At 35.5% G+C, this 24,803-nt stretch overlaps 3 protein-coding genes and 1 long non-coding RNA gene across 4 annotated transcripts in view; 2 read left to right on the top strand and 2 right to left on the bottom strand.

Moving 5' to 3' along the window:
- Positions 3,602-6,259, bottom strand: LOC18606451 (sugar carrier protein C). Its single transcript, XM_018116916.1, has 4 exons — positions 5,979-6,259; positions 5,555-5,880; positions 4,342-4,971; positions 3,602-4,216 (listed from the first exon to the last, which is right to left on the bottom strand). Exons 1-4 carry the CDS (start codon positions 6,109-6,111, stop codon positions 3,752-3,754), a joined length of 1,554 nt encoding a protein of 517 aa, XP_017972405.1. The 5' UTR covers positions 6,112-6,259; the 3' UTR covers positions 3,602-3,751.
- LOC18606450 (ethylene-responsive transcription factor ERF027) lies at positions 9,477-10,439 on the top strand. The gene has a single exon (XM_007040060.2). The coding sequence runs from the start codon at positions 9,485-9,487 to the stop codon at positions 10,178-10,180; it is 696 nt and encodes a 231-aa protein (XP_007040122.2). The 5' UTR covers positions 9,477-9,484; the 3' UTR covers positions 10,181-10,439.
- Positions 17,749-18,885, top strand: LOC18606449 (dehydration-responsive element-binding protein 1B). The gene has a single exon (XM_007040059.2). The coding sequence runs from the start codon at positions 18,009-18,011 to the stop codon at positions 18,732-18,734; it is 726 nt and encodes a 241-aa protein (XP_007040121.2). The 5' UTR covers positions 17,749-18,008; the 3' UTR covers positions 18,735-18,885.
- LOC108661067 overlaps positions 24,402-24,803 on the bottom strand; it is a 1,028-nt gene continuing 626 nt past the window's right edge. Inside the window, exon 2 of the long non-coding RNA XR_001926876.1 lies at positions 24,402-24,633. This is a non-coding gene — a long non-coding RNA (uncharacterized LOC108661067). The remainder of the gene's footprint in view (positions 24,634-24,803) is intronic.

The raw sequence follows: 24,803 nt of genomic DNA, 5'->3' as shown, positions 1-24,803 counted from the left end.
TAGTTTGAGCAAAAGGGATAATAGTAAGAAAAGCTCAAACCCTCTTTGCCCAAAGGTCATCTATATATATTTTCTAACCAATAATTTGTGAAATTGGCAGTGGATACATGTGGTGTTGACGCATCAAATTGCAGATTAATTTCAAATAGAGTGTGAGGGTAGGGAAAAGGTCTAAAAGTAGAGGCAATGATAGAAAATTGTTGTAATTTAAGTTTACAGGACTTTTAAATTTTTAAAATTTCTTATTAATTAGGTGGCAATATGTTTTTTTTTCACTAAGCTAGTGTTTTATTAATATATGAAAAACAATATACAAAGTAGATTAAGTGTCTTCTTAAGGGTAGAAGTTAAGCTAAATAGAATTTTTGTTTGAGAAACTCCAAAGAATATCTTTCTCTTTTCTTTTTTTAAAACCACTGTTTCAATCAACTTCTCTCTCCTCTCTCTCTCTCCGCTAACTATGCAAACTAGAAAATAACAGATCTAAGAACACCATAGATTACATTGGAAATCTCTTCTAATCAAAAGACTGACCATTCCCCTCATCGAAACGGAAGCAGCATGAACATCGGCATGGAATCCAATAAAACATTAAGCACAAGTTAGAGAAACATCAGCATGAGCGTAAGAGCTCTACAGCTTGAACACGGAGATCACGTGGCAAAGGCGTGGAATGCTTATGGTTTAGAGTCACGTGTTTATCACTTGACTTGATAAGTCAATAGATTAGTAACAGCTGTAAATAGTAATTAGTGGTATTCTTACCGCCCAATAACAGATTTTTTTTTTAATTTCTTAGGACATTCTATCTCTAGTTAATTCATATTACTTTCTCTCACTAAGCCCTATAACAGAGTATAAATAGGGCCTTGTAATTACTTGTACAGTTGAGTGAAATACTTGAAGAATTTTCCAAATTCTCTCTCTCCCCACTCACGATTCAAGCATTGCTATCAATTAATAATATGGATTATATCTGCAACCTTTAGTTCCAACACCTCCTCAACCCGTTGGTTCCTCTCCATGACAATAATTATAACTCCATGACCATGATAGAGGTTCTTAGAATTCAGTGTACTTGGCTCAACAAGAATCAAGTCCCCTGCGCTGAGAGAGGACCGTAATGGTGTACTGATTACTGGGATGGGTTGTGTAATTTTGCTCAGTACTGTTCACCCATGCAATTTTGAGGATTATGCTCATGATGTGTTGTGCATAGACCTAAAATTTGCGAGTAGGCTTTTCTAGACTTTGTTGGAGGCCAACCTTTGGCTACTCCTTTAATGAAATCTTTCTTCAGAAGAAAAAAAAAAATCAAGTCCCCTATAAATTAATTATGCTGTTGCAAGTTTTGAAGCTCCAAGAATGTACAAGAACCACCTGAACCTCAAGTATGCTGTAGCATTGATTTCTTGTAAAGCTCTTGGACCACCCTTCCAAGTTCCACCTTAATGAACTAGTTGTTTAGCCACCGCCAAGCTTTTTCTTTCAATTCCTTAAGCATCTTATCATCATTGAATGTGATTAGGGATTTTTTTGGGTGCTAATTTCCTTGCCTGTAAGTCGGAGTAGCCATCCATAAAAATCATCTCCAAAAGCTCCTTGGGTTCGACTTGGTAGTTAGTAGTGGCTATAGCATCGGATCTATTCTTTTCTGGAATGTTTACCGACAGGCCAACACATGCGCAGACACTCTAGCAAAGCAAGGGGTATACCGGGAGCATTTATTTGTTGCATGGATTCTACTGAGTGAATTGTTGTGGATGCTGTGATTTATTTTCTGCTTGATGACAGATTGCAGGGGGATTAAATGGAATACCGTTACGTTGGAAACCGACCAGATTTGGATGAAATATGGATGACATGTACACCATTCGAATGATGGATGGCAAGGATTGATTGGGTACAAGTACAGAATGTCGCAAGGCTAAGCAAGAAAAGGAAACAACCCTGCAGGTTCTGTTTCTTCTTCGTTCTGGGTTCTGATGCATGCAATGGCTGTCAATTTTCAATGCAGCTGTAATGTAAAGATTATGGGATGGTCCACTGCGTTTGAATGTATATAGGAACAGGGTACGGTTCACTGACATTTTTTTGTCAGCCACTGATATGTGCTAGGAGTCCAGGCTGATCTTTCTTTGGCCTGGCACTTCCGGCTATAACTTGTACTCTCTGCATCTTCTCCTTTAAAGAAATGAAATATTGACTTTCAAAAAAAAAAATTGCAGGGGAGATCAGAAAATAAAATCTGTTCTACTTTCTTTGTGTTTTGAGTACCAGATAGCATTGTGTTTTTTATGTAATTAGGTGAGCTGCAATGCTGGCAACAGGCGATCTGTTTCAGATTCCACCAGCATGTGCTTTGTATGCTAGGTGATTTGTAAGCTAATAGCTGATCATGTGTAATAGAGTGTGCTCTGCAAGCTAGGCGATTTGTATGACTGGAGTCTTGTAACAGGCTGTAAGGAGCAACACAGTATTGCATCCTTATTTACCATTTTTTTTCTTATCAATGAAATGCTTGGCTTAACAAAAAAAAGAGGTAATCTCTCTACTGCTTTGTCTTTGTTCAAATGTTGTTCAACGTCGATTTCAGTCTGCTTTGCTTTCCTTTTTCACCTTTAAAGCCTGAACATATGACATTTTTCTAGTCTGTGATGATGCCTTCTTCTCTCCTTGGTTTTTAATCTGATCACTTCTCCTTTCAAATCTTGTATTCTTTAGCTCCCTATTTTGTTTTCTTTTTGAAAGGCAAAGTTATATTGAGCATTGTCTCATAAAAGAGACTTTGTACTGCAGAGCCACTTAGGGCTTAAGCTAAAAAAGGGTCCTCCTGGTGAGGACTGGCAAACATCAAACGTACTTGATGTGCCAACAGAACAGAAAGGAGAAATAAACCAGCACAATAACCCCACAAACAACCCATCAAAAGGTCTGCTCTACATGACAGTCAACCTCATAACCGTTTATAAAAGATCCTCAGGAGGTTCGAAATTTCCATCCCTTTGGTGAAGAACAAAGTGGGCACTGAAATTAGCATCCCTCAAGACTCCAGCTTTGGCCAGACCGTCTGCTAGTGAGTTCATTTCTCTTCTGATGTGGCTGAAAGTAACCTTTTTAATGGTTTTAAAGCTCCCTATTTTGTTCAAACTTGCTTCCTCTTAAAAATTAAAAAAAAAAATCTCTCCCACCATTCCTGACTAAATTTACTCCCAATCTACGATTAACCTTCAATCTCTCACTTGCTCTTCTCACTTCAGACAGATATTCAAACCTAACAAAGCCAAATTTCTTCCCTCTTCTTCATGATAAGAGCATCAATCACTCTGCCAACTTGCTGAAAGATCTCACAACCACCTCCAATGAACTTTGTCAGGAATATTGTTAACAAACACTGAAAATTTTAGCTCAGTTAAGTAATAGAGTACATATAGAGTTATAATATGTATCAAATATAAACCTTACATATAAAATAATGATTCATTAAAATTTTTATACATATTTTTTATCATCTTATACAATTTTAATAATTTATTCGTTTTTATTTTTAAATTTAATTTTTATTTAATTATGTTAGATGAAAATATCTCACAAATTTGACATAAAGAAACTTACTTAAGTTTTGTTCTAACAAAAACAATGACTAGAGAAAATCGCAAAATTAAAAAAATTTACGCAAAACCAAGAACGAAACTAATAAAGTTAAAAAAGAAGGCAAAGAAAAGCATCCAGTGTACTCCACAACCAAGCTTTAGAGAGATCGTCCCTTCTTTGCCATCTCACAATCTTGATCTTCATCGGTAGGGAGAAACTTTCTCCAATAAGGGTGCTTTTTCCAGACAATGGTCATTTCTTCAATGGGGACTCCCTTTGTCTCAGGCAGGAACATATAGATGAAGATGCTCATCGCCACGACACAACAGGCAAAGAAGATGAAGAAGCCGAATTTCAATTGGCAAAGCATGGCGGTGAAGATTTGCGCTAAGACGAAGGTGCAAAACATGTTGACGGAGACAGTGATACATTGAGCAGCGGAACGGACTTCAAGTGGGAATATTTCACTGGGCACTAGCCAACCTAGAGGACCCCATGACCAGGCATAGGCGGCAATGTAAATGCACATGAATGCTACCACCAAAATTGAGAACCACATGGGCAGTTCACCAGGGTTTCCACTCGTACCAAACTTGTAAGCAATTAAACCGGTCATAACAATCTACACATACATATAAAAGGAGATTTGGAAAGGATAAGAAGTCGTATCTCTGTATTTTTGAGGGATCAGTGAAAATTAATCCAGAAGAAAAAGGATCAGAAGATGAAAAAGAATCATTCATTTACCTGACATAATAACATTTGAAGACCACCCTCGAGGAAAAGCGTCCTCCTTCCAAACTTATCAACACAGATGATCGAAACAACTGTTGCCAAAGCATTAATAATGCTAGTGATCACTGAGGACATGAGGGACGCGTTGTTACCAAATCCCATGCTCTTGAACAGAACAGGAGCGTAGAACACAAACACATTCATGCCAGTGAATTGCTGACAGAAAGGAATTAAGACAGCAAAGCTGAGTTGAGGCCTGTACTTCCTTTTGGAAATATCTCTCCAAGGGCTTTTCACCAACTTGGACGCCTCACTAGCTGCGCACAAATCATTGAACTCCTCATCAACATTGTCAACACCACGGATTTCTTTTAGCAGAACTCTAGCCTCGTCAAATTTGTCGCGTTCAAGCAAAGAGTTTGGTGTGTCAGAGAGGAAAAAGGAACTGAAAAAAATGATCAAACCAGGGACAACAGCTCCACCCAAGCTCAAGCGCCAACCCCAGCCAGCTTTAATCTTAGCAGAGAAGTAGTTCAACAAGTTGGCGACAAATATACCTATGGTAATTGACATTTGGAACATGATGTTCATCGCGCCTCGATATTTAAAGGGGGCAATTTCAGACAAATATATCGGGACGGACTGCATAAAATAAAATCAAAACCATCGTTATTGAATGTTTGCATTACAATATCTGCATGAAAGTTATGTTGTGATCTTGACTATCGTTAAATATCTTCACATTGATTCATCATACCAATCTAATCAAACAAAATTAATTTCTAATCTCAAAATGGATTTTGTTTGAGCAAACAAAAAAAGTCTCAAATATATGCGTACAAAACCTTGATTAAAAAGAAAACCCTTTTGCCAAAATCTGATATTGATATCATTATTTAAAAAAAATGAGTAAGGATATTCTTACTAGTACAAGAATAATGCATTCTATGACTTTATTAATCGAGAAAGATCTTTTAGTATTGACCAAGTTAAAAACTTAAATTTAATGTAATGAAAATCTTTCCAAAATAATAATTTAAGCCTCTAAAAGTGAACAAATAATTGACTTTAGTTCTATATGACATGCATTGTTATAATATCATGTGATGGTAATTAAATTAGAAAAAAAAAAAAGAATGAATGAACAACAACATGAATATATCTAAAGAAATCAAGATGTAAAGAAATGGAATAAAGAAGAAAAAAAATTGGCTATGGTAGGTGCCTGATTAGCAAATCCAATGCCGAAACCGAGCAACATCCGACCAACAATAAGCATGGCAATGTTTTCAGCAAAGCCATTGAGAACGGCACCGCCGGCGAAAAGTAAACCTCCGAACATCATCGTCATCTTCCTTCCACACGCTCGGGTTATCTTGGCTGCTACCGTGGCCGAAAAAAGAGCAGCCAAATACAGTGAAGATGTAAACAGCGTTAGTACTTGGCTGTCAAACTTGCAGTATTGATCATCCGAAGGTTTAGTCGATATTTCCTTCTTGTAAACTTCCGGAAAGAATTTTTCCAAAAAAGGGTCCATGGATGTAACTCCACCTACAATCCAAGCAATAACATAAACATAAATGGTTTGAAGATGGGAAAGGGTAAGTAAAAACCCTGACAAAAGATCGTTTTAAAGGAATAACATTTACCTGAAATACCAAGATCATAACCAAAGATCAAACCACCTGTAGCGGCGATAATGCAAGTAGATAAGACCTTGGAAGTGAAATTTCCAGGATAATTTTTCACGGAACCGGCTGAAGGCATCCCTCCACCAGCCATCGTCGCAAATGAACTAAAGAGTCGGTTAGCAAAAGGAGGCAACTCCAGAGAAACGCAGAAAGAATGAAATGAAGAAGAGATAATAAAGAAGTGAGGATGAGAAGCGGCTTCAATATGTGTGCGAAAGGACGTCCTATACTCACTCCGGATTTGGATAACAAATCTCTTCCAAAGAATCGTTGAAAATATCTCAACAGTTTATTTATTCACACTTTTTTAGCCAAACGATGGGCAGATTGTTGCTTTAATTTTTTTTAAAAAAATTTTAAAAAATGAAATTCTGAGATTAGCATTTGATTAAGTGTGGATATTATATGATACGTAAAATGGGATATATAGGACACTGTTGTTGTATCAAAAGCATCTATTTTTAACATTCAAAGAGAGTGGGTTAAGTACTTACTTAGAAAATGATATATAATTCCAGGGGACTAACGACCGACAATGTCAAGGCCAAGGCTCACACTTCAGTTTCAAGTCTCCTATTATGGTTGAATGAAGGTGAAATTGACAAAAAGAAAATTCTTGTATTTTACAAATTCTTATAGATTCAACCCTTGACTAAGTCTATCCGTCACAGTCACCTTTTCTATAAGGGGGTTGATATTTTGAAGCTGCATGTGAATAAATTTTGAGCAGATTGGAACACAGCATGGGCTTCAGATTTTCGTACATTGATGTGGCCTACTTTTTTGATCTTATGATTTATTTTGTCAACAGAAGTTTGACTTTTGAGTTGGTTTATTGAACCGATGTTTTTCATGTTTCAGTAGAAATCAGCTGTGTCTACTGATAACTGATCAAGAAAGATTGTTGGGGGGAGGAGAAACTTGACCTTAATATTGCTTCAGCTAGATTTTGACAAGTAACCAAAAAATAATTTAGGGTGCATTTCATTAAAGACTTGTGCTACTTAATTTTTTTCTTTTTTCTTTTCAAAAGCTACTAAAAAATAAAATTATATATAAAGTTATAAAAATTACATATTTTATGTACTTCCAAATATTATTCACTTTTACATCAAAATACATTTTTTAAAATTTTTTATTTCTACCTTTTAAAAAAAAATTTCTGGACCAAAAGAAGGGTATCAAAAATGTCAGTTACAACAGAGTGCAAAGAATGGAGTTAAGAATTTAATTTGTAGGATCCTGTTTGTTCTTTGGCAATTTCTGTCTTATGTAGAGGAGATAATTTGCTTAATTAATATGGTGGGTTACATTATATATAATGCGTAATGACTCCTGCTTATGCTTATGTTATCCTTTAAAGGGTATGGAATTCGTATGATGATTGGAAAAACTAGCCTGGAATTACTACATATCATAAAAGTGTTCGTTTATTGGCTGATGGAAAGAGGGCTCGTTGTTCTGAAGTTCAGACAAGTTGCTGTCACTCAAGCACTGTGATTAGTGGTCAGGCGACATCAGGAACAACCTCAAAGTCCTTTTTCTCTGCAAGAAAGATTTTTTTTTTTTTTTTTAACATTAGAAAACTGTACCTTATATTTTCTCTCTTTTCGTTTTAATTTTTTTTTCGAAAAGAAAAAAATTCGTCGTTTTCTTACAAACAATAGTTTCAGTAAGCACATCCTTTACGCCTGCACTGCAATCTTGTCTTTCACATTTTTTTGTCCCAATTTATTAAGTACATATGTTTTTTGAGGTCAAACAACAAAAAGGGGTTTCATAGGTTCATCCGAATGGTTCATAAAAACCTCAAATCCAAAGTTATTTTTTTGAAAAAGTGAAAAGATCCTATATCTAATATATATCTTCCAATAATTTTGTGTAGATATATAGTACATGAAAAGGATATAGCAAGGATTCCATGAAAATGAACAGTAAAAAAAAAAAGTGGAACTCAAAATTAAACAGCAAAACCTTGTGCGAGTACAAAGACACATTGTGGGCTCGCTTTCTCCTAGACATGCATGGAACCAGACCAGACCTTGCTGGCCAAATCTCATCCGAGGGAATTCACATATAGGAGCCACCTGACCAGACAAATATATGGGTTTAATTTTTGTTTGGAATTTCCATCTATCGCTTTTTGGGGTAAGATTCAAACATGAAATGGGACCATGTAGTGGTGGGCATTCATTTCGTCTGATACAGAAATAGATTTTTGTCATCACACGCTTCAATTTGACAATTATATGCCGCAAAATTCTTAGGCACTTATCGAACAACTTTGTTTTTTTATACCTGGTCTTAGGAATTAATGTAACTTGATTTTGGCCATATTTAACCTAATTCATCATGAGATCGAGCTGGAAATTCTGCAGATGATCAGATGTTCCAAATATTAGGTAAACAGATTAATCAATAGAAGCAGGAAAATTTACTTGTCACCAGTCTAGTCAATTGATTAATTAATTTGATTAGAGGAACTATTGGTTTTGTTGGCGCGTCAAGAACCCTGTCAAAATATTTTCTTTCTATCCTCCAAGTCTTTGACAACTGAAGTAAGTAATTAATTAAAAAACTATTTCAACATGACCCTCGAAAGATAGGTAAAACTTGGATCAGGACTTCTTATTTGTCATACTATCTATTTAAAACCTATGACTGCATTGTTGTTTGAGCATTTAAATTGTAAATAATTACTAAAATTTTTCTGATTATCAATAGAATTAATTACCTTAAGTACCACACTGGACATAAGATTTAATTGACAAGGTAGTTCAAACATGGCTTTGCCGCAACGCTATAGCTAGCTAGCTTTGCACAACATGCGTGTATATGAGCAACCAATTATATCAATCACTCATCAATTCATAAACTCTACATTAATCCAAGAACTTTTGAGCTTCAACCTAGTAATATAACCAATGGAGTGTGCCCTACTGCGTCCCACTACTCTTTTTCTCAATATCTGATATGTAAAACTCATACGCATAGAAACAAATTAAGCTTAGCTAGGCAAGGCTAAAAATCCACTAAAAAATTTTTGCGTGTGTACTGTGAGCGTGTGCAGCAGCCAAGGGAGGGAGATTTTTGAAGAGTTGATGGGGCACTATCCGAATGTATAGAGAACAGCTAAGTAATAGCTCTGTTGCTGAGTACCAAGGCGTGTGGATATTAAACCCCCAAAGTTTTCATCAAAGGAAAAAACAACAGCATCCGCCCCCTTCAAACTATCGTTTTCCACTTCATACTCTGAAAGACCAAAACCCTAGAAAGGTCTTGAAACACAACTGGGAGCCACGATCTGACCCCCGAAATCCCCACGTTTTCGCCTTTTTTAGAGTACTAACAGAGACACTATACACTTAAACAATTCGGCATTCCATTAAATACCCACCACCAATACCATAGATTAACCTTTCTTTCTATAAAAGTCTTTATCCTTCCCCTGCCTTGGGTTATATATGGCTGACCCTAATAATCCCACCAACGTGCCTCAATTAGACCAACCTTACTCTCACTCGCCCGTACCATCATCATCCTTACAAGACCCAAACATCCAAGTCCCACACCCCCTCCCAACAAATACTCACACGTGCGATAGCCCATCTCCCACGTGTGACAAATTGCCTCCCACTGCTCCCAAATCCAATATGGCCTCAAGCTCCTCCGGGAAACACCCAATGTATCGTGGAATCCGGTGCCGGAGCGGCAAATGGGTGTCCGAAATCCGTGAACCACGCAAAACTACGCGTATATGGCTCGGTACGTACCCAACGCCAGAAATGGCTGCGGCTGCCTATGATGTGGCTGCCCTAGCCCTAAAAGGCGGCGAGGCTGCTGTTAACTTCCCTGGCTCTGTTGCTTCGTATCCGCTTCCTGCTTCCACATCGTCCGCGGATATACGTAAAGCAGCTGCAGCAGCTGCTTTACTAAAAAAGGCTGAAACAACAAGTGAGATTAATCTAGGAACAGGTCATCAGGCCAAAAATGAAGAAATGACGACACAAGAATACGTGGACGAGGATGCCCTTCTGAACCTGCCAAATTTGCTGGTGGACATGGCGGAGGGACTTCTTGTGTCACCGCCGAGAATAAGCTCGACGCCATCCGATGACTCGCCGGAGAACTCCGATGGAGAAAGCTTGTGGAGCTATTAATTCATATCGATTTTTCTAATAATGCTGCTAGGAGATCCTATTTTTGGTCTTGCGATCATTGTCACTAAATGTGGGCTAGAAAAGAAGGAAGCGAGTTTGAAAATGAAGAAAGAAACAGAAAAGGAAAGAAAAAGAAGTAGGCCTAGGCGGCATTTAATGCATCTTTCTGTGCATTATTGTCTGCCTTGGAAAGAATTTTCACATAATGTTAAATAAAGACAATATATGGGAAAACAAAAACCAGGATTTTCATGAATATGATACAGAGATTTCCAACACGTAATTAAATTTTTGGATTTAAGCCTCTGATTAGGGTTCCAATATTGCTTTGCTTACGAGTGCTGCTGTGGTATATAGATAGAAATGATGTAATATTGGCTTGTTTGTAACACTACTTCTTTGAGATGTTCTCTCAGCTTCCTGTTTGTTCCTCTGCCCTTTTTTCTTTTATATATTGTTTTTCTTTTCTTTCCTTCTTCTTCCTTCTTTCAGACAACTGTTTCAAACTACTTTATCCAGGAAATTAACGTCAATTCTTGATTATGCGTTAGAAGCCCATTTTTGGTGATCATTTCCTCAATTAAATATGAGAGTGGAACTCTCGATTTAACATATACATGAAATTTTTAAACTAACACTAGATCAAATCCCTTTCTATTAATCAATCTCTTAACTTTCAGAAAGAAAAAAAACGCACTAGATCAAACCCCTTTCTATTAAGAGAAAGAAAAAAAGATTATCATTTCTGTATACCCACCAGCCTAATTAAAAAGGGGGGGGAGGGGCGGGGAAGGTTTCATATACTTAAATACTTGATAAATACTACTTGATTATACGCATGCTAGCTATAACTTACGGAAACCCATGCTTCCATGCTAAAAAATCAAACATTTCCCTCTCATTTTAAGCAAAGTTGACAAGAAGCAGATGATGTTTCTTTAATCATGTTAGTCACTAGGTAACGATGCAGAAATTTTGTGGCTTTTTGGAATTCGAGAAATTATGAGTCAAAACGTTAAGACGGGCGGGTCCTATATTGTCCTGTGTAAATGTCAATATCCATTTGATGAAAGATTGAAAGTGAAGCATTGGATTTGAGTAATCAGAATAGAGCTAAGATGTCTCCTTGATTAAACAGTTGCACTGTTTATTTGTCGGGGGGCCCTTACTATGAACCATGAACAGTTCTCTAGATATGTCCTTCATAATAACCATATAAACCATAATTGAGATTAAAGATGGCAATGGATTGTGTCTGCCGAGTTGTTTGACTTGAACCCAAGCCAGGGGTTTTGAGAGAACGGTGTCGATTGTAAAGTCACAAACTTCGAGTATATTATAATTTATTTTCGTACATATTAATAATTTTTTAATATAAGAGGGAACACTATGATTCTGATTGAAGACCTTTATTAAAACTTCCAGTCACCTATTTCAACCACTAAAACGGATTCGAGTGACTTATGTTTATATGTATTTCTGATTTTAAAATTTGAATAAGATATAAAAAGTTGGAGAGAAGCTAAAAACAATAAAGGAAGCTAAGCCTCTTACCACTATATGTTTCATCAAAGTTTTTCAATTTGGAATTTTCGATGGGTTAGGGATCCCAATTCTCCCTTTGACTCATAAAGTTTGTCCCTTGAATTTTCTATAGAATTACTTGATCCATAATGTGCTAAGCTTTTAATAATTGTGTTTAGAACAGGATCATCATTTGTCTAAGCAGAAAGGCAAAAACCCTAAGACGAAGGTCCAAAGATCTCAAGTCTCACTATAACTTTATAGCGAGTTAATTTGTTTCTTGTCCAACCTTATATGTATGAATGCATAAAAAAAAACATTTTCCTTAATTAAAATAGAAATTAGAGTAAAATTTTTTCATAGAGACCATTACCTATTCATAACCATTTTAATTTCCTAATTAAAGTCAAAAGTTAAACAAGGCCTTAGTGCAGTGAAGGCCAATGGGCATGGTGCTCATAAGTTATGGAATGGGGATGCAAAATGAGAATTTCCCAAGAGGCCGCTCATCTAATTAATACTACTTCCTTAATTGTGTAAAAACATTATTGCAAAAGTTCTAATAAGATTTGGTACATTAATTCTAGTATGATCACACCGAAAACATAAAGGATTAAAGAGACAAGGCATTATTAATTGAACATATAGAAGCGAGGCTCACTTATCAAAAGATAGTGTGTAAAAAATGGCAAAATGAGTCCAATCAAATGGTCTGGTTTCACTTCACCCCAATTGGGTTGATCTTTTTAAAAAATAAAATAACATAAGCAAGGTGATTAGGGCCAACGGTGAGATGATGGTGGGTTTAGATCGTCCAAACTTGATTATCTTAAACAAAATGTTTATCTTTATAATTCTATATGTATTTCGGTTAACAATTATGTGATTTGGTATTCTTGTAAAAAATTATTTAAATAATTTAGTAAAATATATTTAAAATATAAGGAAAGAAGCTGTGATGAAACTTCTGAAAAAATAATTAATATAAGGGAAAATATGTATAATGACGGTGATCATAATTAAATAATCCTGTTGTCATTTTTATACAAAATGTATATGTGTGTGCACGCGTTTTAATTTTATTTAATTTTTATTTAAAAAAATAAAAACTATTTCAAAATCACTTCCTGTTGTACCACATACTCTAACTTCATACATCTATTAGGACCTACATGACTTTTTCTCCTCTTTGAGGAGACAAACATCTAATGATATATCTAGTGGGGCCTTTAGTGGTATGTGAGAGCACTCACAACAATGTCAAAATGCAATTTGTGAAGCTACCAAGCAATTTTATTATGTTTTAGTGCTTACCAGTTACAACCCCATTTGGGTATTATCTCTATACTCAACTCTTTGCAAGAAAACTGCTCGTCCTTTGCTCCTATCAGATATGATTTCTTATCTGTTTCGGGACTTGTCAATGAATAATTCCGAAGGAGGAAATGCCCAAAGCGTGGAATCAAGTCGGCCAAGAATTTCAACCCACAACTCAACACAGGAACTGCCTTCAATATTGAAAACTAGCGCTAGTTTCTTGTTGGTACCATTAAATCTAGTAATAAAATCAAAAGGAAAAAGGAGTACATTTGTGGGGTATTGTCTACGGCCAAAAATTTCGTAGCCGAATTTTTTTTTTTTCTTGTCCTTTGAATGAACGAAAAGAGTTTGACTATAAATGGCCGACATAGCCACCTTTGTTTGCTTTTTCCTCTCCCTTCACTTTCAGATCCCCCGGTTGGTAACGGGTCTTTCTCTCTATCTCTATCCCTCTCTGTTCAACAAGATTTTGATCTTTACATATTTTTTGTGAGTGCAATATTAGAATCATCACGAATGAAACTGACGTCTGAAATAAACCTTTCACAGGCCAATGGGAAAAACAGAAGCCCAATGAAAACAAAAATGAATGATGTTCATTGTGTAATAAGCATTGCATACAGCTGATAAAGGTATACGGAACAACTGCCGACCTCTCTATTTTGTCATAACCTCTATTCCCTTCTGTTTCATGAGTTTCTCCTAGCAGTACTATCAGAATTCCAGGTATTATTGCTGGAAAGGTTTATCAAAATTAAGGTAGAATTTCTGAAGGTTTTTTCCTTCTTTTCTGTTTTTCTCCCCTTCGAAGCCTGTTTGTTGAATTAATCTGTACTGCTTTAATTAAGCAGGGTTACAAACATTATAAGAATTAATTATATCTTAGAAATTACTTCAATGGTAACAAAGATGCTTTAAACCCTTTAATTAGCACAGTTTTTAAGGTTTAGAAAGCTGCATTTCTTGACTTCCTTTTTACCTGAAAATTAAATAAATCAAACTCTTTTCTTTTTGTGATGGAGAAATAATTGCACTTTATTATCACAAAAGCAATATTCCATTTTAAGCAAGTTTCAAGGTGGTAACTCCACTACCTGCATTATGAAAATAATACTAATTTTAACTATAATCTCAACTATCATCGTTTTGCTTTCACATCTTGCTTCTTAATTTTTAATTATATAAGCCAATCATCTTTATATAAAGTTCATCGACAGTATAATTCTGAATGTAGAATGAGATAATTAAAAAAATAAAACATGATAGAATAAAAAATATTATCTTTAAAATAGTCGAATAATTGATTAACATAAATATGTACAACTAGTTAGTGTATACAAAGGTGCATTTAACTTGGATAAGTTTAGTACTAAAAACATGGATCCATGAAGAGGGAACAAGCATCCAATGTGGCTGACACAATGTTGTTTCTCTTTCATGTTAGTCTTTTCTCTTTATATAAAGAAATCCCTCTTTATTTTTTCTTTATGTAAAGAAATACCTCTCTCTAGCTCTCACGGCCCCCCCTTGCAATGCATATAGGATGGCCTAAAACTCACGTTTAGTGGCCCAGAAAAGATGTGTCTCCCAGATGATCCCAATCATTATGTCCTTTTGGTTTGTTAGTTATTATGATTTTTCTTTCTTTTTTTTATCTTTTATTATGTGTGTGTGTATATATATATATATATTGGCATTAATTATCTGTGATCATTTCTTTGAGTTGATTCTTAACTTTAATTGATTGATTCCTACAGTACACTGTGTTGTCTGGGACAAGGATATTAAAATATGAATTTCTATCTTTATTGAACACTGCATGATCTCTGTGCAAACCCTTGGAACTTAATATGCATCATGAATGCATGCCTGAATCGTACATTATAGTTGGCAATTGTTTAAAAAGGAGTTAAGACCCTGTTGAAGACTTTTACAGGAAAATGAGGCTCGAACATCAACCTTTGCAGCAGGTTGTCCACTTTCGATGGTGGATGGACCATCAAGGTCAAGCTCTAAGTCTAGCTATGTCTGTTCTTGTTTTTATGGAAAGTCTAGCTATGTCTATCTATATATAGCATTTATCTTACATGAATATATAGTCATTTATTCTTTAACATAATTTATTCTCTTAGAAAAATCCATGAGCATGATCTTGTCCAAAGTTTGTCCTACAAAATTTTGAAGCTAGCGTTCACGCAGACTCTTGCATGCGATTCTTTGTCGCAAAGGACTCGACCATTTTCCACGACAATTGACTAATTTTGCCTACGCTCATCTGCGAACATTAATGGATATAATTGCCTGCGAAAATTATATTTAGATAAAAGAAAAGAGCAGACAAATGAGTCCTTTCAATTACCATGATTTCTTTCTACTACGTACGTATTTGAAGTACCTGATCAGGGGATGCTGAGCTGAAGAACGAAACCAATTTGCTAAGCATAAACCAGCGAGTACATTTCTTCAAAAATCAACCCATCTTTCGTTTTAATGTGAACATTGTTTCCATGTACTTGATTTTTTTTTTTTAAATGTTCATGGATCTCAGTTTTCCGCTGAATTGCAAAACATGAACCTTTTCACCATCGTTTTTATTGATATTTCAATATTATACTTGGAAAAAGCAGGATCCATATATCTTGCAAGTAGTTAGAAGGTGGTATTTGTATGTATGTATGTATTTATGTATAAACTAAATCTGCAATCAATTAATTACTATATATAGCAGTAAGAATAACTAATACAGTGCCTAAATGGGAGTCCAACTTCCTCAAATAAAACAAGCAAAATTGGTTTACGAGATGTAAGTTGTTTCCGAGACTTTGGGCTTGGGCATGGAAAGCTGAGGATAACTTTTGCGGTTTGGGAGCCCAATTCTAAAATATTTTATAAGACAGGCCGAGCCTAACTTTCCCTTTTATATATTTAAATGAGAGACAGGACCGAACATTGAATGCAATCCATGCTTTCAAATCGCTAGTCATATTCATGTTATTGTACTTGTGTCAAATTCATGCCATGAAAACTGTCATCCCATTATGAATGGCCTCAATAATTTTCAGGGTTGGGTTCCAGTCATGTTCCTGAGTTATGCTTAAATTTGCCACCTCTCTGCAAGGCCCACGAACCCTTCTTATCAAAACCCAGGCAGTAAGAAACATTTGTTCTAAAAGGTTTTAATTAGCTGTTAACCACGACTTAATTTTATTTTAAATGCTCGAATTATCTCTGAAGATTATCATCTCATTAACTACGTCACAAGATTGGGATCATCCCTTCGTCCTCGTCCTCCCTTTCCTTCCAGCGTTTCGGTGGTTGGCTGTGTCGGACAGATATTTGTTGATCAAACTTTTTTTGCATCTCTTGATGTGGACTACCGGGCACTGTTTAACATAATAACAACAAGGAATAACATCAGTGCATCTCTTGGTTGGCTATCATTTCACCCTTTACAGATTATGGTTTGTGGACATCCAACGACTTTGACGTGACTCCTTTTTTTTCTCTTTAATTTCTCTTACGAAAATGTTAAGATAATACACTCTTTTTTAACGACACAAATATTTTTCGATGCTAATTAATTGTGGGTATAAAATTCCTTTCCACAGACTGAGAGGCATGGACGGATATTAAACCCAAAATGGGTCCCAACTACGTATACAAAATAGAAGCAATCATGGATCTGATCCTCAGGTGAGGAAGAGAGAGTGGCGCTCAGCTCACTCACTGAACCATCTTGGTGGACACATATTGTTTAGGGAATTGGGGCTGGAAAGCCCAATGCGTGACATTCGTAGGTAAGGTAAGGTATGGAGCCCATGATTCTACCGGAAAGTCACGTGATCAACGTGGAAGAGAAGGCAGATTAAAGAAAATTATGGCTTAATTCAAATAAACTACTCCTTTAAAATAAGAAAAAGCATTTTGCAATGACGTTACTAAAATGAGGTTAATTTTTTTACTAGTTTTGTCAACAACCATAATATGAATGGCAATTGAATACTTTAAATTTTCTTTTTAAAGTAAACAAGGGAAATTATCTAGGCAGAAACGAAATGAAGACTAATTAATTTTTTCTAAAACTGTGAATTCATTTCTTCCTAAATTAATATGTATAAAATATTGTAAAAACTTAGAATCTCAATAAGTGTTCAAGAAATATTTCTTCTAAAAGCTTAAATATTGTACTAGTATTTGGATATATAGAAAATCAAAGTTAGGAGCATAAGAGTAATTTGCAGTTGACAGAGGGAAGCATTGAGGACAGAGCTGAGAAACCCTTCCTTCCAGATAACAAGAGAAAACCATATTCCTTAACCAACATCATTTTCTTTTTAAGACTAATTTCTCTCTCATACTTTCCTCTCACTAACAAGCTAGAAAAGCAAAAATAAACGTGTCAATTTTCACTTCCCATCAAACACGTGAGAAACACCTTGCTTACTGAGTTCGTAAAATGTAAGCTTAGCTGGAAACAAAAGGTACATGAGCCAAAACCAGGACACCTGGAGGATGGAACCTGGGTTTTGGATTAGACTTTTTCTTCTGTGTCTGTGATATACTGGCTTTACCATATGTGGGAACATTGGACCTTCCAGCTGGCACTCTATCATATGCGCGTCCGTGTGCAAATCGCAGTCACCTCTGCCCCACTCCTTGCCTCCTAAAAAACCTATATATATCCTTCCCACACTCCCTTTGCTTCTTAAAATTCCAAGATCCATTCCAAGTCGACAGCTTTTCTCTTAAGTCTATGCAACTACTTCCTAAAAGATTCAACTTCCAACCGAACCCAGAATCTCAAAACAGTTAAAAGAACTTCTCTGCTCTCTTTGCTGCTTAAAATCCTAAACCAACAAGTTACCAAAGTCGGCCAGCCGCAATTCTCTTCACAGAACTTGACCGTACCCTCCCCAAAGTTGCAACTAAAGTAAAACCAAGAATTCCAGAAGCACAGTTGGGAAACTTTGGCTACTCATTTCCAATGGATATTTCAAGCCAATTCTCTGATCTTTTCTCCTGCAGGTCTTACTCTATGCCAGCTGATAGAGTGGAGCCGTCGTCATCGTCTGAAGCGGGCACTGTTCGCCGGGCTGTTCACTCTGATGAAGAAGTACTTGTACTTGCAACTAGCAGGCCTAAGAAACGTGCAGGGCGGAGAATATTCAAGGAGACACGTCATCCGATTTTTAGAGGGGTTCGAAGAAGGAACAAAGACAAGTGGGTATGTGAATTGCGGGAGCCTAATAAAAAGACTCGCATTTGGCTTGGTACTTATCCCACCCCAGAAATGGCTGCACGGGCACATGATGTAGCTGCATTAGCATTCAGAGGCAAGGCTGCCTGCCTTAATTTCGCTGACTCTGCTTGGAGGTTGCCTGTGCCAGCTTCAAATGATGCAGTCGATATCAGGAGAGCAGCAGCTGAGGCAGCTGAAGCATTTAGGCCTCAAGAATTGGATGTACTTTCGAGCAGCGATGCGAAGCAGGAAAGCGTCAAGGCTTCTGATGGTGACGTTTCCAGCAGCACGGGTAACTTAGGGAACAGTAAAATAGTGTCAGAGAAAGTTCACTTCCTTGACGAAGAAGCAATGTTCGACATGCCAAAGTTGCTCGTCAGCATGGCTGAAGGCCTTCTACTTTCTCCACCTAGGAATTGGGATGATTCTGATAGTGATATTGATGTGTCTTTGTGGAGTTACTCCATTTGATTTCTTGGGATTCAGTGTACATAGCGCAATGTTTTCGTAGCGTGTGATGTTTGATAAGGTTCTAAATACAGAGGAGTATTGTAGAAAGAATGTTGAATTTGAAGTCAAGCGCCTGTGATATATACGACTTCCTGAAGTTTTTTTGTTTCAATGTATTTTCTCCTCTGTTTTTACTTGAGACGAGCACAAATTGTAGAGGTTTCCATTTTTTTCTACTTTTTGTGAATACAAATTAATATTTAATTCAATGAATTCAAAGAATACAAGCATATATAGGTTGAAATCATCAAATTCCAACGCCTTTCTTTCCCATCAGAATCTAAGGAAAACACCATGGAACTGGCTTCCTCTTCTTTGTGGGCCTTTCTTGCTTGTAACTTCTCGGTAGGTAGCCTAGGGATAGACCTTTTCATCCGACACTGGCATAACAATAGAAAGTGAAAGCGCGTGAGACTGTAAATGGCATCACTCCTATTACTTCCACTTTCTGATTCTTAAGTCTTGACCATTCAATGGCCAAAAACAAAAGTCCTAACCATTCAATTGCAAGAGATGTTGGACACAAACATTTCAAGATTTGAAACGACACCGCCCTTTTTATGTCTATCTTCACGTTCTAGGTCAATTAGCTAAGAATTGTATATTCCAAATCTATCATCAATCTATAAGAATGAGTTCAATTACAAGTATATGTTACTAATCTTATCGGGTTTGGGTATAAAAAATTAAGTGGAAAATGGCTTTTTTTGAAAACTCTTTATGAAGTTAGAATATTAATTTAGCTTCCAGAGCAAAAGGTTTTAACAGTAATAGAGTACTGTAAACTACTGAAACCAAAATACAACTTTTAAACTACTATTACGTTCACAAATTGTGTGTTTATTAAAAAGGCACTAACAGATTGACCTACTCTGGGAGAAAAATGCCGTAGTGCCGTACTTGACAGCATAAAGTCAACCAATGGAAAGCTAATAATTGTAACTGTGTAAGCTAAAATGCCCTGTTAGAGGCAAAGGATGTGTTTTAATATGGAAATGGAGTAACAATCAAAGTTGAATCAAAACCGTTATTTCGGGCTAAGATCATACAGGGCGTTCTGCTCAGGCACGCTAGCCTTAGAGCTTTCTTTGTGACAGGGAGCTTTATGGGAAGGATATCCTCGTGGAAAACGTAGACAGAGATCCTTGTAACATGTTGGATTCTTTACCGGTTCGTAGTCAAAATGAACCCATTGCTGTTGAATTAGTGAGTACAGCTCAGCATAGGTTTCATGAACTCGCCATTCACAAAGATTGACCTTGTTTTGGGCACAGTCGTAGCTCTGCCTGTACGCTGCAAATGACCCATTAGTTGTTGTGCAGTAGTACGTCGTTTCAGGCAATAATTCGTATCTGAATTGGAACTTGGTTTCTTCACGAGGTTTCAGCCACTTGTTTCCAAGGTAATTGTCTGTTAAATCATACCGAAAGCATCTAACGGGTGCCTCATGGGGCATGGAATTGGTTATGTAGATTTCATGCAATGGAAGCTCTTCGGGTTTCTTGCATTTTGCCGCACACAAGGAGGCTTCATAGACCACCAAAATAAGCAACCAAACGAAAATATTCCCGGCGTTCTTGTTCATGGTGATGCTGATGGCAAATGCTCTAATGTTATTGATGATCCCTTGAAAATTCAGTGTCAATTTATTACGCAGGGGAGTGAACTTCAAGTGAGAAAGAAATGAAAATATCTTCTTGTTTACTGCTATTAACTCTCATGAAAACCGATTTCATTAACACTCTTTGAGAACTGATAATAATTTAGTAACTTAAAGTTTTTGAGAATGAATACAGGCTTAATGCAAATGACTAAGATTAAGTGAGAAAGAAACGAAATTTGTTTATAATCGTTTAATTTTATTAACATTTGAATATTTAACTTATTGATTAATGCATAATTTTTATTAAGAACATGATTCGAATCTTCTTTCCTGTAATTAAAAAAATTCTTTTAATTTTATTGAGTGGCTCTAAAACTGATTTTAATATTCAGTAAACAACATCCTTAATTAGAGACTTAACAGTTTTCTATGCAATACAAACTCTGGAACTGATTTTAATATTCAATAAATAACACCCTTGATTAGAGACTCAACAGTTTTCTTTGCAGTACTAGTGTATACGTTAACCATTAGCAGTTTAGTTGTTTATAATTCATATTTCATTTTCTTCAAAAAAGAAAATTCATATTTGATGATCTTCAAAAGAAAAAAAAGAAACCATATTTGATGAATTCCACCAGCTTCATAAATTTCTTTAGTTTTAATGATATGACACAGTGGAATGATATGTATAAGTCAAATATTTTGGATAAGTCACGTATATGATGATAAAAATGTTTTTAAAAAAAAAACTTAAGTGACCGAATAAATTATTTATTCAAAAACTTTTAGTACAACGGGAAGCTAGCAAGTTGTGAATGACCCCACTGGCTGCTATGGCTAGCAAGCTGCGAAAGCAAGGGCTGCCGCATTTTTACGTTTTGTACATGCACGTGTCATCTTCGTTTGCGTAAATACGCGCGTAAGACGATGTAGATGCATAGCGCATTGACCATGGCCTTTAGGAGAGTGCGCGTAAATGAAGTGCTGACCACAGTGGAAGGGGTATGGAAATGACCGAAAAGCAGTTTCAGTTTAAACTATTCCCTTATCTTCCACTAATCATGATATGTAGTGGCGAATCTTACATCAGTATGGTCAGTGATGAGCCTTTCTTCATTTATAAGCATGTAGGGACCGAACATAGCATGAATATGGGGTCATGACCCTTTTAAAATTTTTAAAATTCTCTCTATATATATATATAATATTTTTTAAAATGATTTTTATTTAGTAATTAATATAAATAATTATTTATTTAATATATATATATTATTTTTTTTTCTATTTGTTTATATGTTTATAATTTTAATAGATTTTTTTTAAAATTTCTACAAACCATCAATTATATCCTTCTTCTTTTTTTTATGTAGGTTCTATCTTCTATTTGTCATTTTTTTTATTATGTGAATTTTATTTTTTATTATTTTAATTTTTTAAAATTAAAAAATTATTATATAATTTTTAAAATATAAATTATAATGTTGTCATATTAGCTGTTGTTTAAAATTTTATCAATGTATATTTTTTTATTAATCCTAATTGATAGATTAATTTGCTTTGTTTTGACTTTTCTAGTTTTTATAGCAAATATAGAGAGAATCTTTTTAGTAATAAAAATTGTAAAAACAATACATCAAAATAAAATAAATAATGAGTTTTTTATTGATAATTTAGTTGTTTATATTAAGAAAGTCATTATTAACCTTTTCATATATAATCAACAATTGATGAATTGGAATTCAAGAAATACCATCGAACACAATTTTTCTTAAAATATTATGATAAGTTTTTTTCCTTATTCATTTTGATTTATATATTATATAAAATTATTATCTATTATAAATTTTTTTTATTTGTAGTCAACATATTAATTTTAAAAAGTTTTCTTTTTTCTTTTGAAAAGCAAAATTTGAACTTTTATTCCTTTTCGTTTTTTGGGCCTCAACAAAACTTAGCTAACTCTATGTAAACATGTTTTTTGAATTAAAAACGAGTCTAAGGGTTTTAGATCCCTTTTCATAAATAAAGATCAAGATCTAAACCAGTGATAAACAATATCAAAACAAACCTAAATCTCCCCTATAGATAAGAGCTCGTAAAATGAAATGTTATTCAATTTAATAGAATATATATCATAAAACTCATATCAATAAGAGATGATATGAATCTTTAAATATATAAACATGAATCTTCTAGATTCCTAAAGTTTTTTAAAAAATTCACACAAAAATCAGCATCCGTTGACTACAAAACAATATCATATATCAAATGAAGCGTGCTTATACCTTTCCAAAAAGAAAGATGAAGCGTGTTTATACCAACAATCTCAGTTGAGTCAATGTCACTGCAAATGAAAAATGGTGGTTGCACGTTGGATTCTCTTTATTAGTGGTCGAATCTGTAAAATTAAGTCCACACTCGAGACCAATATTTGAAACAAAAAATTAAGGGGGATACACAAATCAACATTTATTCGGTTAACTGGTTTTGTGACGTGGAAGTGAGAAATCAATGCCTTTGCTCATTCAGTACTAGGGCTAGTTACTACAATGACCCACTGTCGAGAGCTAATACTAATTCAGGGTAGTCCTTTCGGTTAAAAGGATTGCAATGTTTTCCACTGTTATCTAATTAAAACCACAGCATCTTTAAGATTTGTACTCTGGGACCCTGCTCTTTTTGCAGCTCAGGTGTGGCATTAGTCTGTATCGATCAAAAAAGGGGAGCAATTAAGTTTGCATCAGGGCCGCACATGTGCTGCTTTGATCCATCCTTTTAGGTCGTCGGATATATGATCTTGAGGGTGGTCCATCTTAGATATCTCTATCACTTTTCTTTTCTATGTGATTTGCCAGTCGCCTGGTACCCCGATTGCCAATCTTGGCCCATGATGCTTTCAAAATTCAAGAATTAGAAATCAAATTCTTTCAATTTCAAAAATATCGTGGATTCAATAAAATAAAAGTCCAACATATATAGACTAGAAAAAAAATAGGCCTTCGCCAAGGCAAAACAATTTTAAAGTACGTACAAGCAAGTCAGACATGATATTGACTCAATTTATGAAAATAAGCAGATTGGAAGCTCATGCAGATTTCAAAATATTGGTCATTTACAGTTGGGCACGTACCCCTGTGGTCCCAAACTCCCATGACACCACCCATCATGCGATCAGTCGTCTTGTTCACTGAACCATTTTAATTTTTTCTGCTTTCATTTTGGACTCGAAGCACAGGGACTTCAAAATTTGTAGCCTACTTATGTTGTTTCCTCTTTAGTTTGCAGGTTGGAGAATCATAATCATTCATCACTGACCACGCGTGCGCTAAAACAGTTTTAATCGAACATTTTTCCTCCTTATTTTCCAATTATTTCCAACATTATTGGAATTTCATCACACTCTGTGGAAAAGACTGAAAGTTTAGGGAATGAAATTCCCCTACTAGGGAAGGAACCCATATCTGCCACAGATAGAAAAACAAAAAGGGAAATAATTGTGCCTGCTAATCATGCTTGGAATCAACCAATTAGTAGTTAATAATATAGCCTAATTGCAACATAATGGCTCATAAATCAGGATTAGCATCTTTATAAGTCGCATTGAATCTTGGGCTACTCCAAGGAACAGAGGAAGTTTTCGTCAATAGACCCAAAATTACAGCAATTGACTATCATGTAGTACTACTGAAATGCCCCCAGCCTTATTTTTAAGTTCATACACCAATATGATGGCATGGGAACTTTTATCATTAAAGGTGCCTAGCTATAAAGGCCCGGGGAAGGTGGATAGAGCGGTTGATCCTTTAATTAGAGGTAATTATGATTTATATACAAAAATATTCCTCTCTACAATAATTTTTTCTTTCCAATAAGCAAAACAAAGAGTTGCACTTGAACCACAGTTAGAACAGGTTCTATAGAGCCGTGATTGAGCAAAGAGATCTAGGTTTCAAAAATTTTCAAAAATTAACAATTGTTTTTTTCTTTTTCAAAACTAAATCTTGACAGTAACTCTGTTGTAATTAAAGAACAGAGAATCAAATTGCATGCTTAATAATATTGTAAGATTTGTTTGGAAAGAAGTTAAAGACAGGCACACGTGGCTAAGCGCGTGAAGAAAGGGGCAGCTCCTCCTCCCCTCCTGTAGTCTAGCTGCATGCATGGAAGATAGCACATCATTTTCAGATTTGTCAAAGGTCAACTACTGGTCTCACACCAGTCCAAAAAACCCCAACACTTCCCTTCAGGCCTTCACTGTAATATAAAACAATAAACAGAGTTTTACATGCATTCAATTCACCAATTCAAAAAACCCATTAAATAATTAAAACTTAAGATTCAAAAACTGAAACAAGAAGAAGAAGAATTGAACAAGCATTCAAGCTTCTCTCCAAACTCTCTCCCTCTCTCTCTCTCTCTCTCTC

Source organism: Theobroma cacao, chromosome 3 (assembly GCF_000208745.1).
Source record: "Theobroma cacao cultivar B97-61/B2 chromosome 3, Criollo_cocoa_genome_V2, whole genome shotgun sequence".
NCBI lineage: Eukaryota > Viridiplantae > Streptophyta > Magnoliopsida > Malvales > Malvaceae > Theobroma > Theobroma cacao.
The sequence above is the reverse complement of the archived record's forward strand: the minus strand, read 5'-3'. Positions and strand labels throughout refer to the sequence as shown.

What these genes read in the sequence shown, in the direction of transcription:
- LOC18606451 (XM_018116916.1), bottom strand. Translation starts at nt 6,111, where the DNA reads ATGGCTGGTGGAGGGATGCCTTCAGCCGGTTCCGTGAAAAATTATCCT. An exon ending in TTATGATCTTGGTATTTCAG is followed by an intron (nt 5,881 to 5,978) that starts GTAAATGTTATT and finishes CTTGGATTGTAG; the next exon opens with GTGGAGTTACATCCATGGAC. An exon ending in TTCAAATGTTATTATGTCAG is followed by an intron (nt 4,217 to 4,341) that starts GTAAATGAATGA and finishes ATGTATGTGTAG; the next exon opens with ATTGTTATGACCGGTTTAAT.
- LOC18606450 (XM_007040060.2), top strand. Translation starts at nt 9,485, where the DNA reads ATGGCTGACCCTAATAATCCCACCAACGTGCCTCAATTAGACCAACCT.
- LOC18606449 (XM_007040059.2), top strand. Translation starts at nt 18,009, where the DNA reads ATGGATATTTCAAGCCAATTCTCTGATCTTTTCTCCTGCAGGTCTTAC.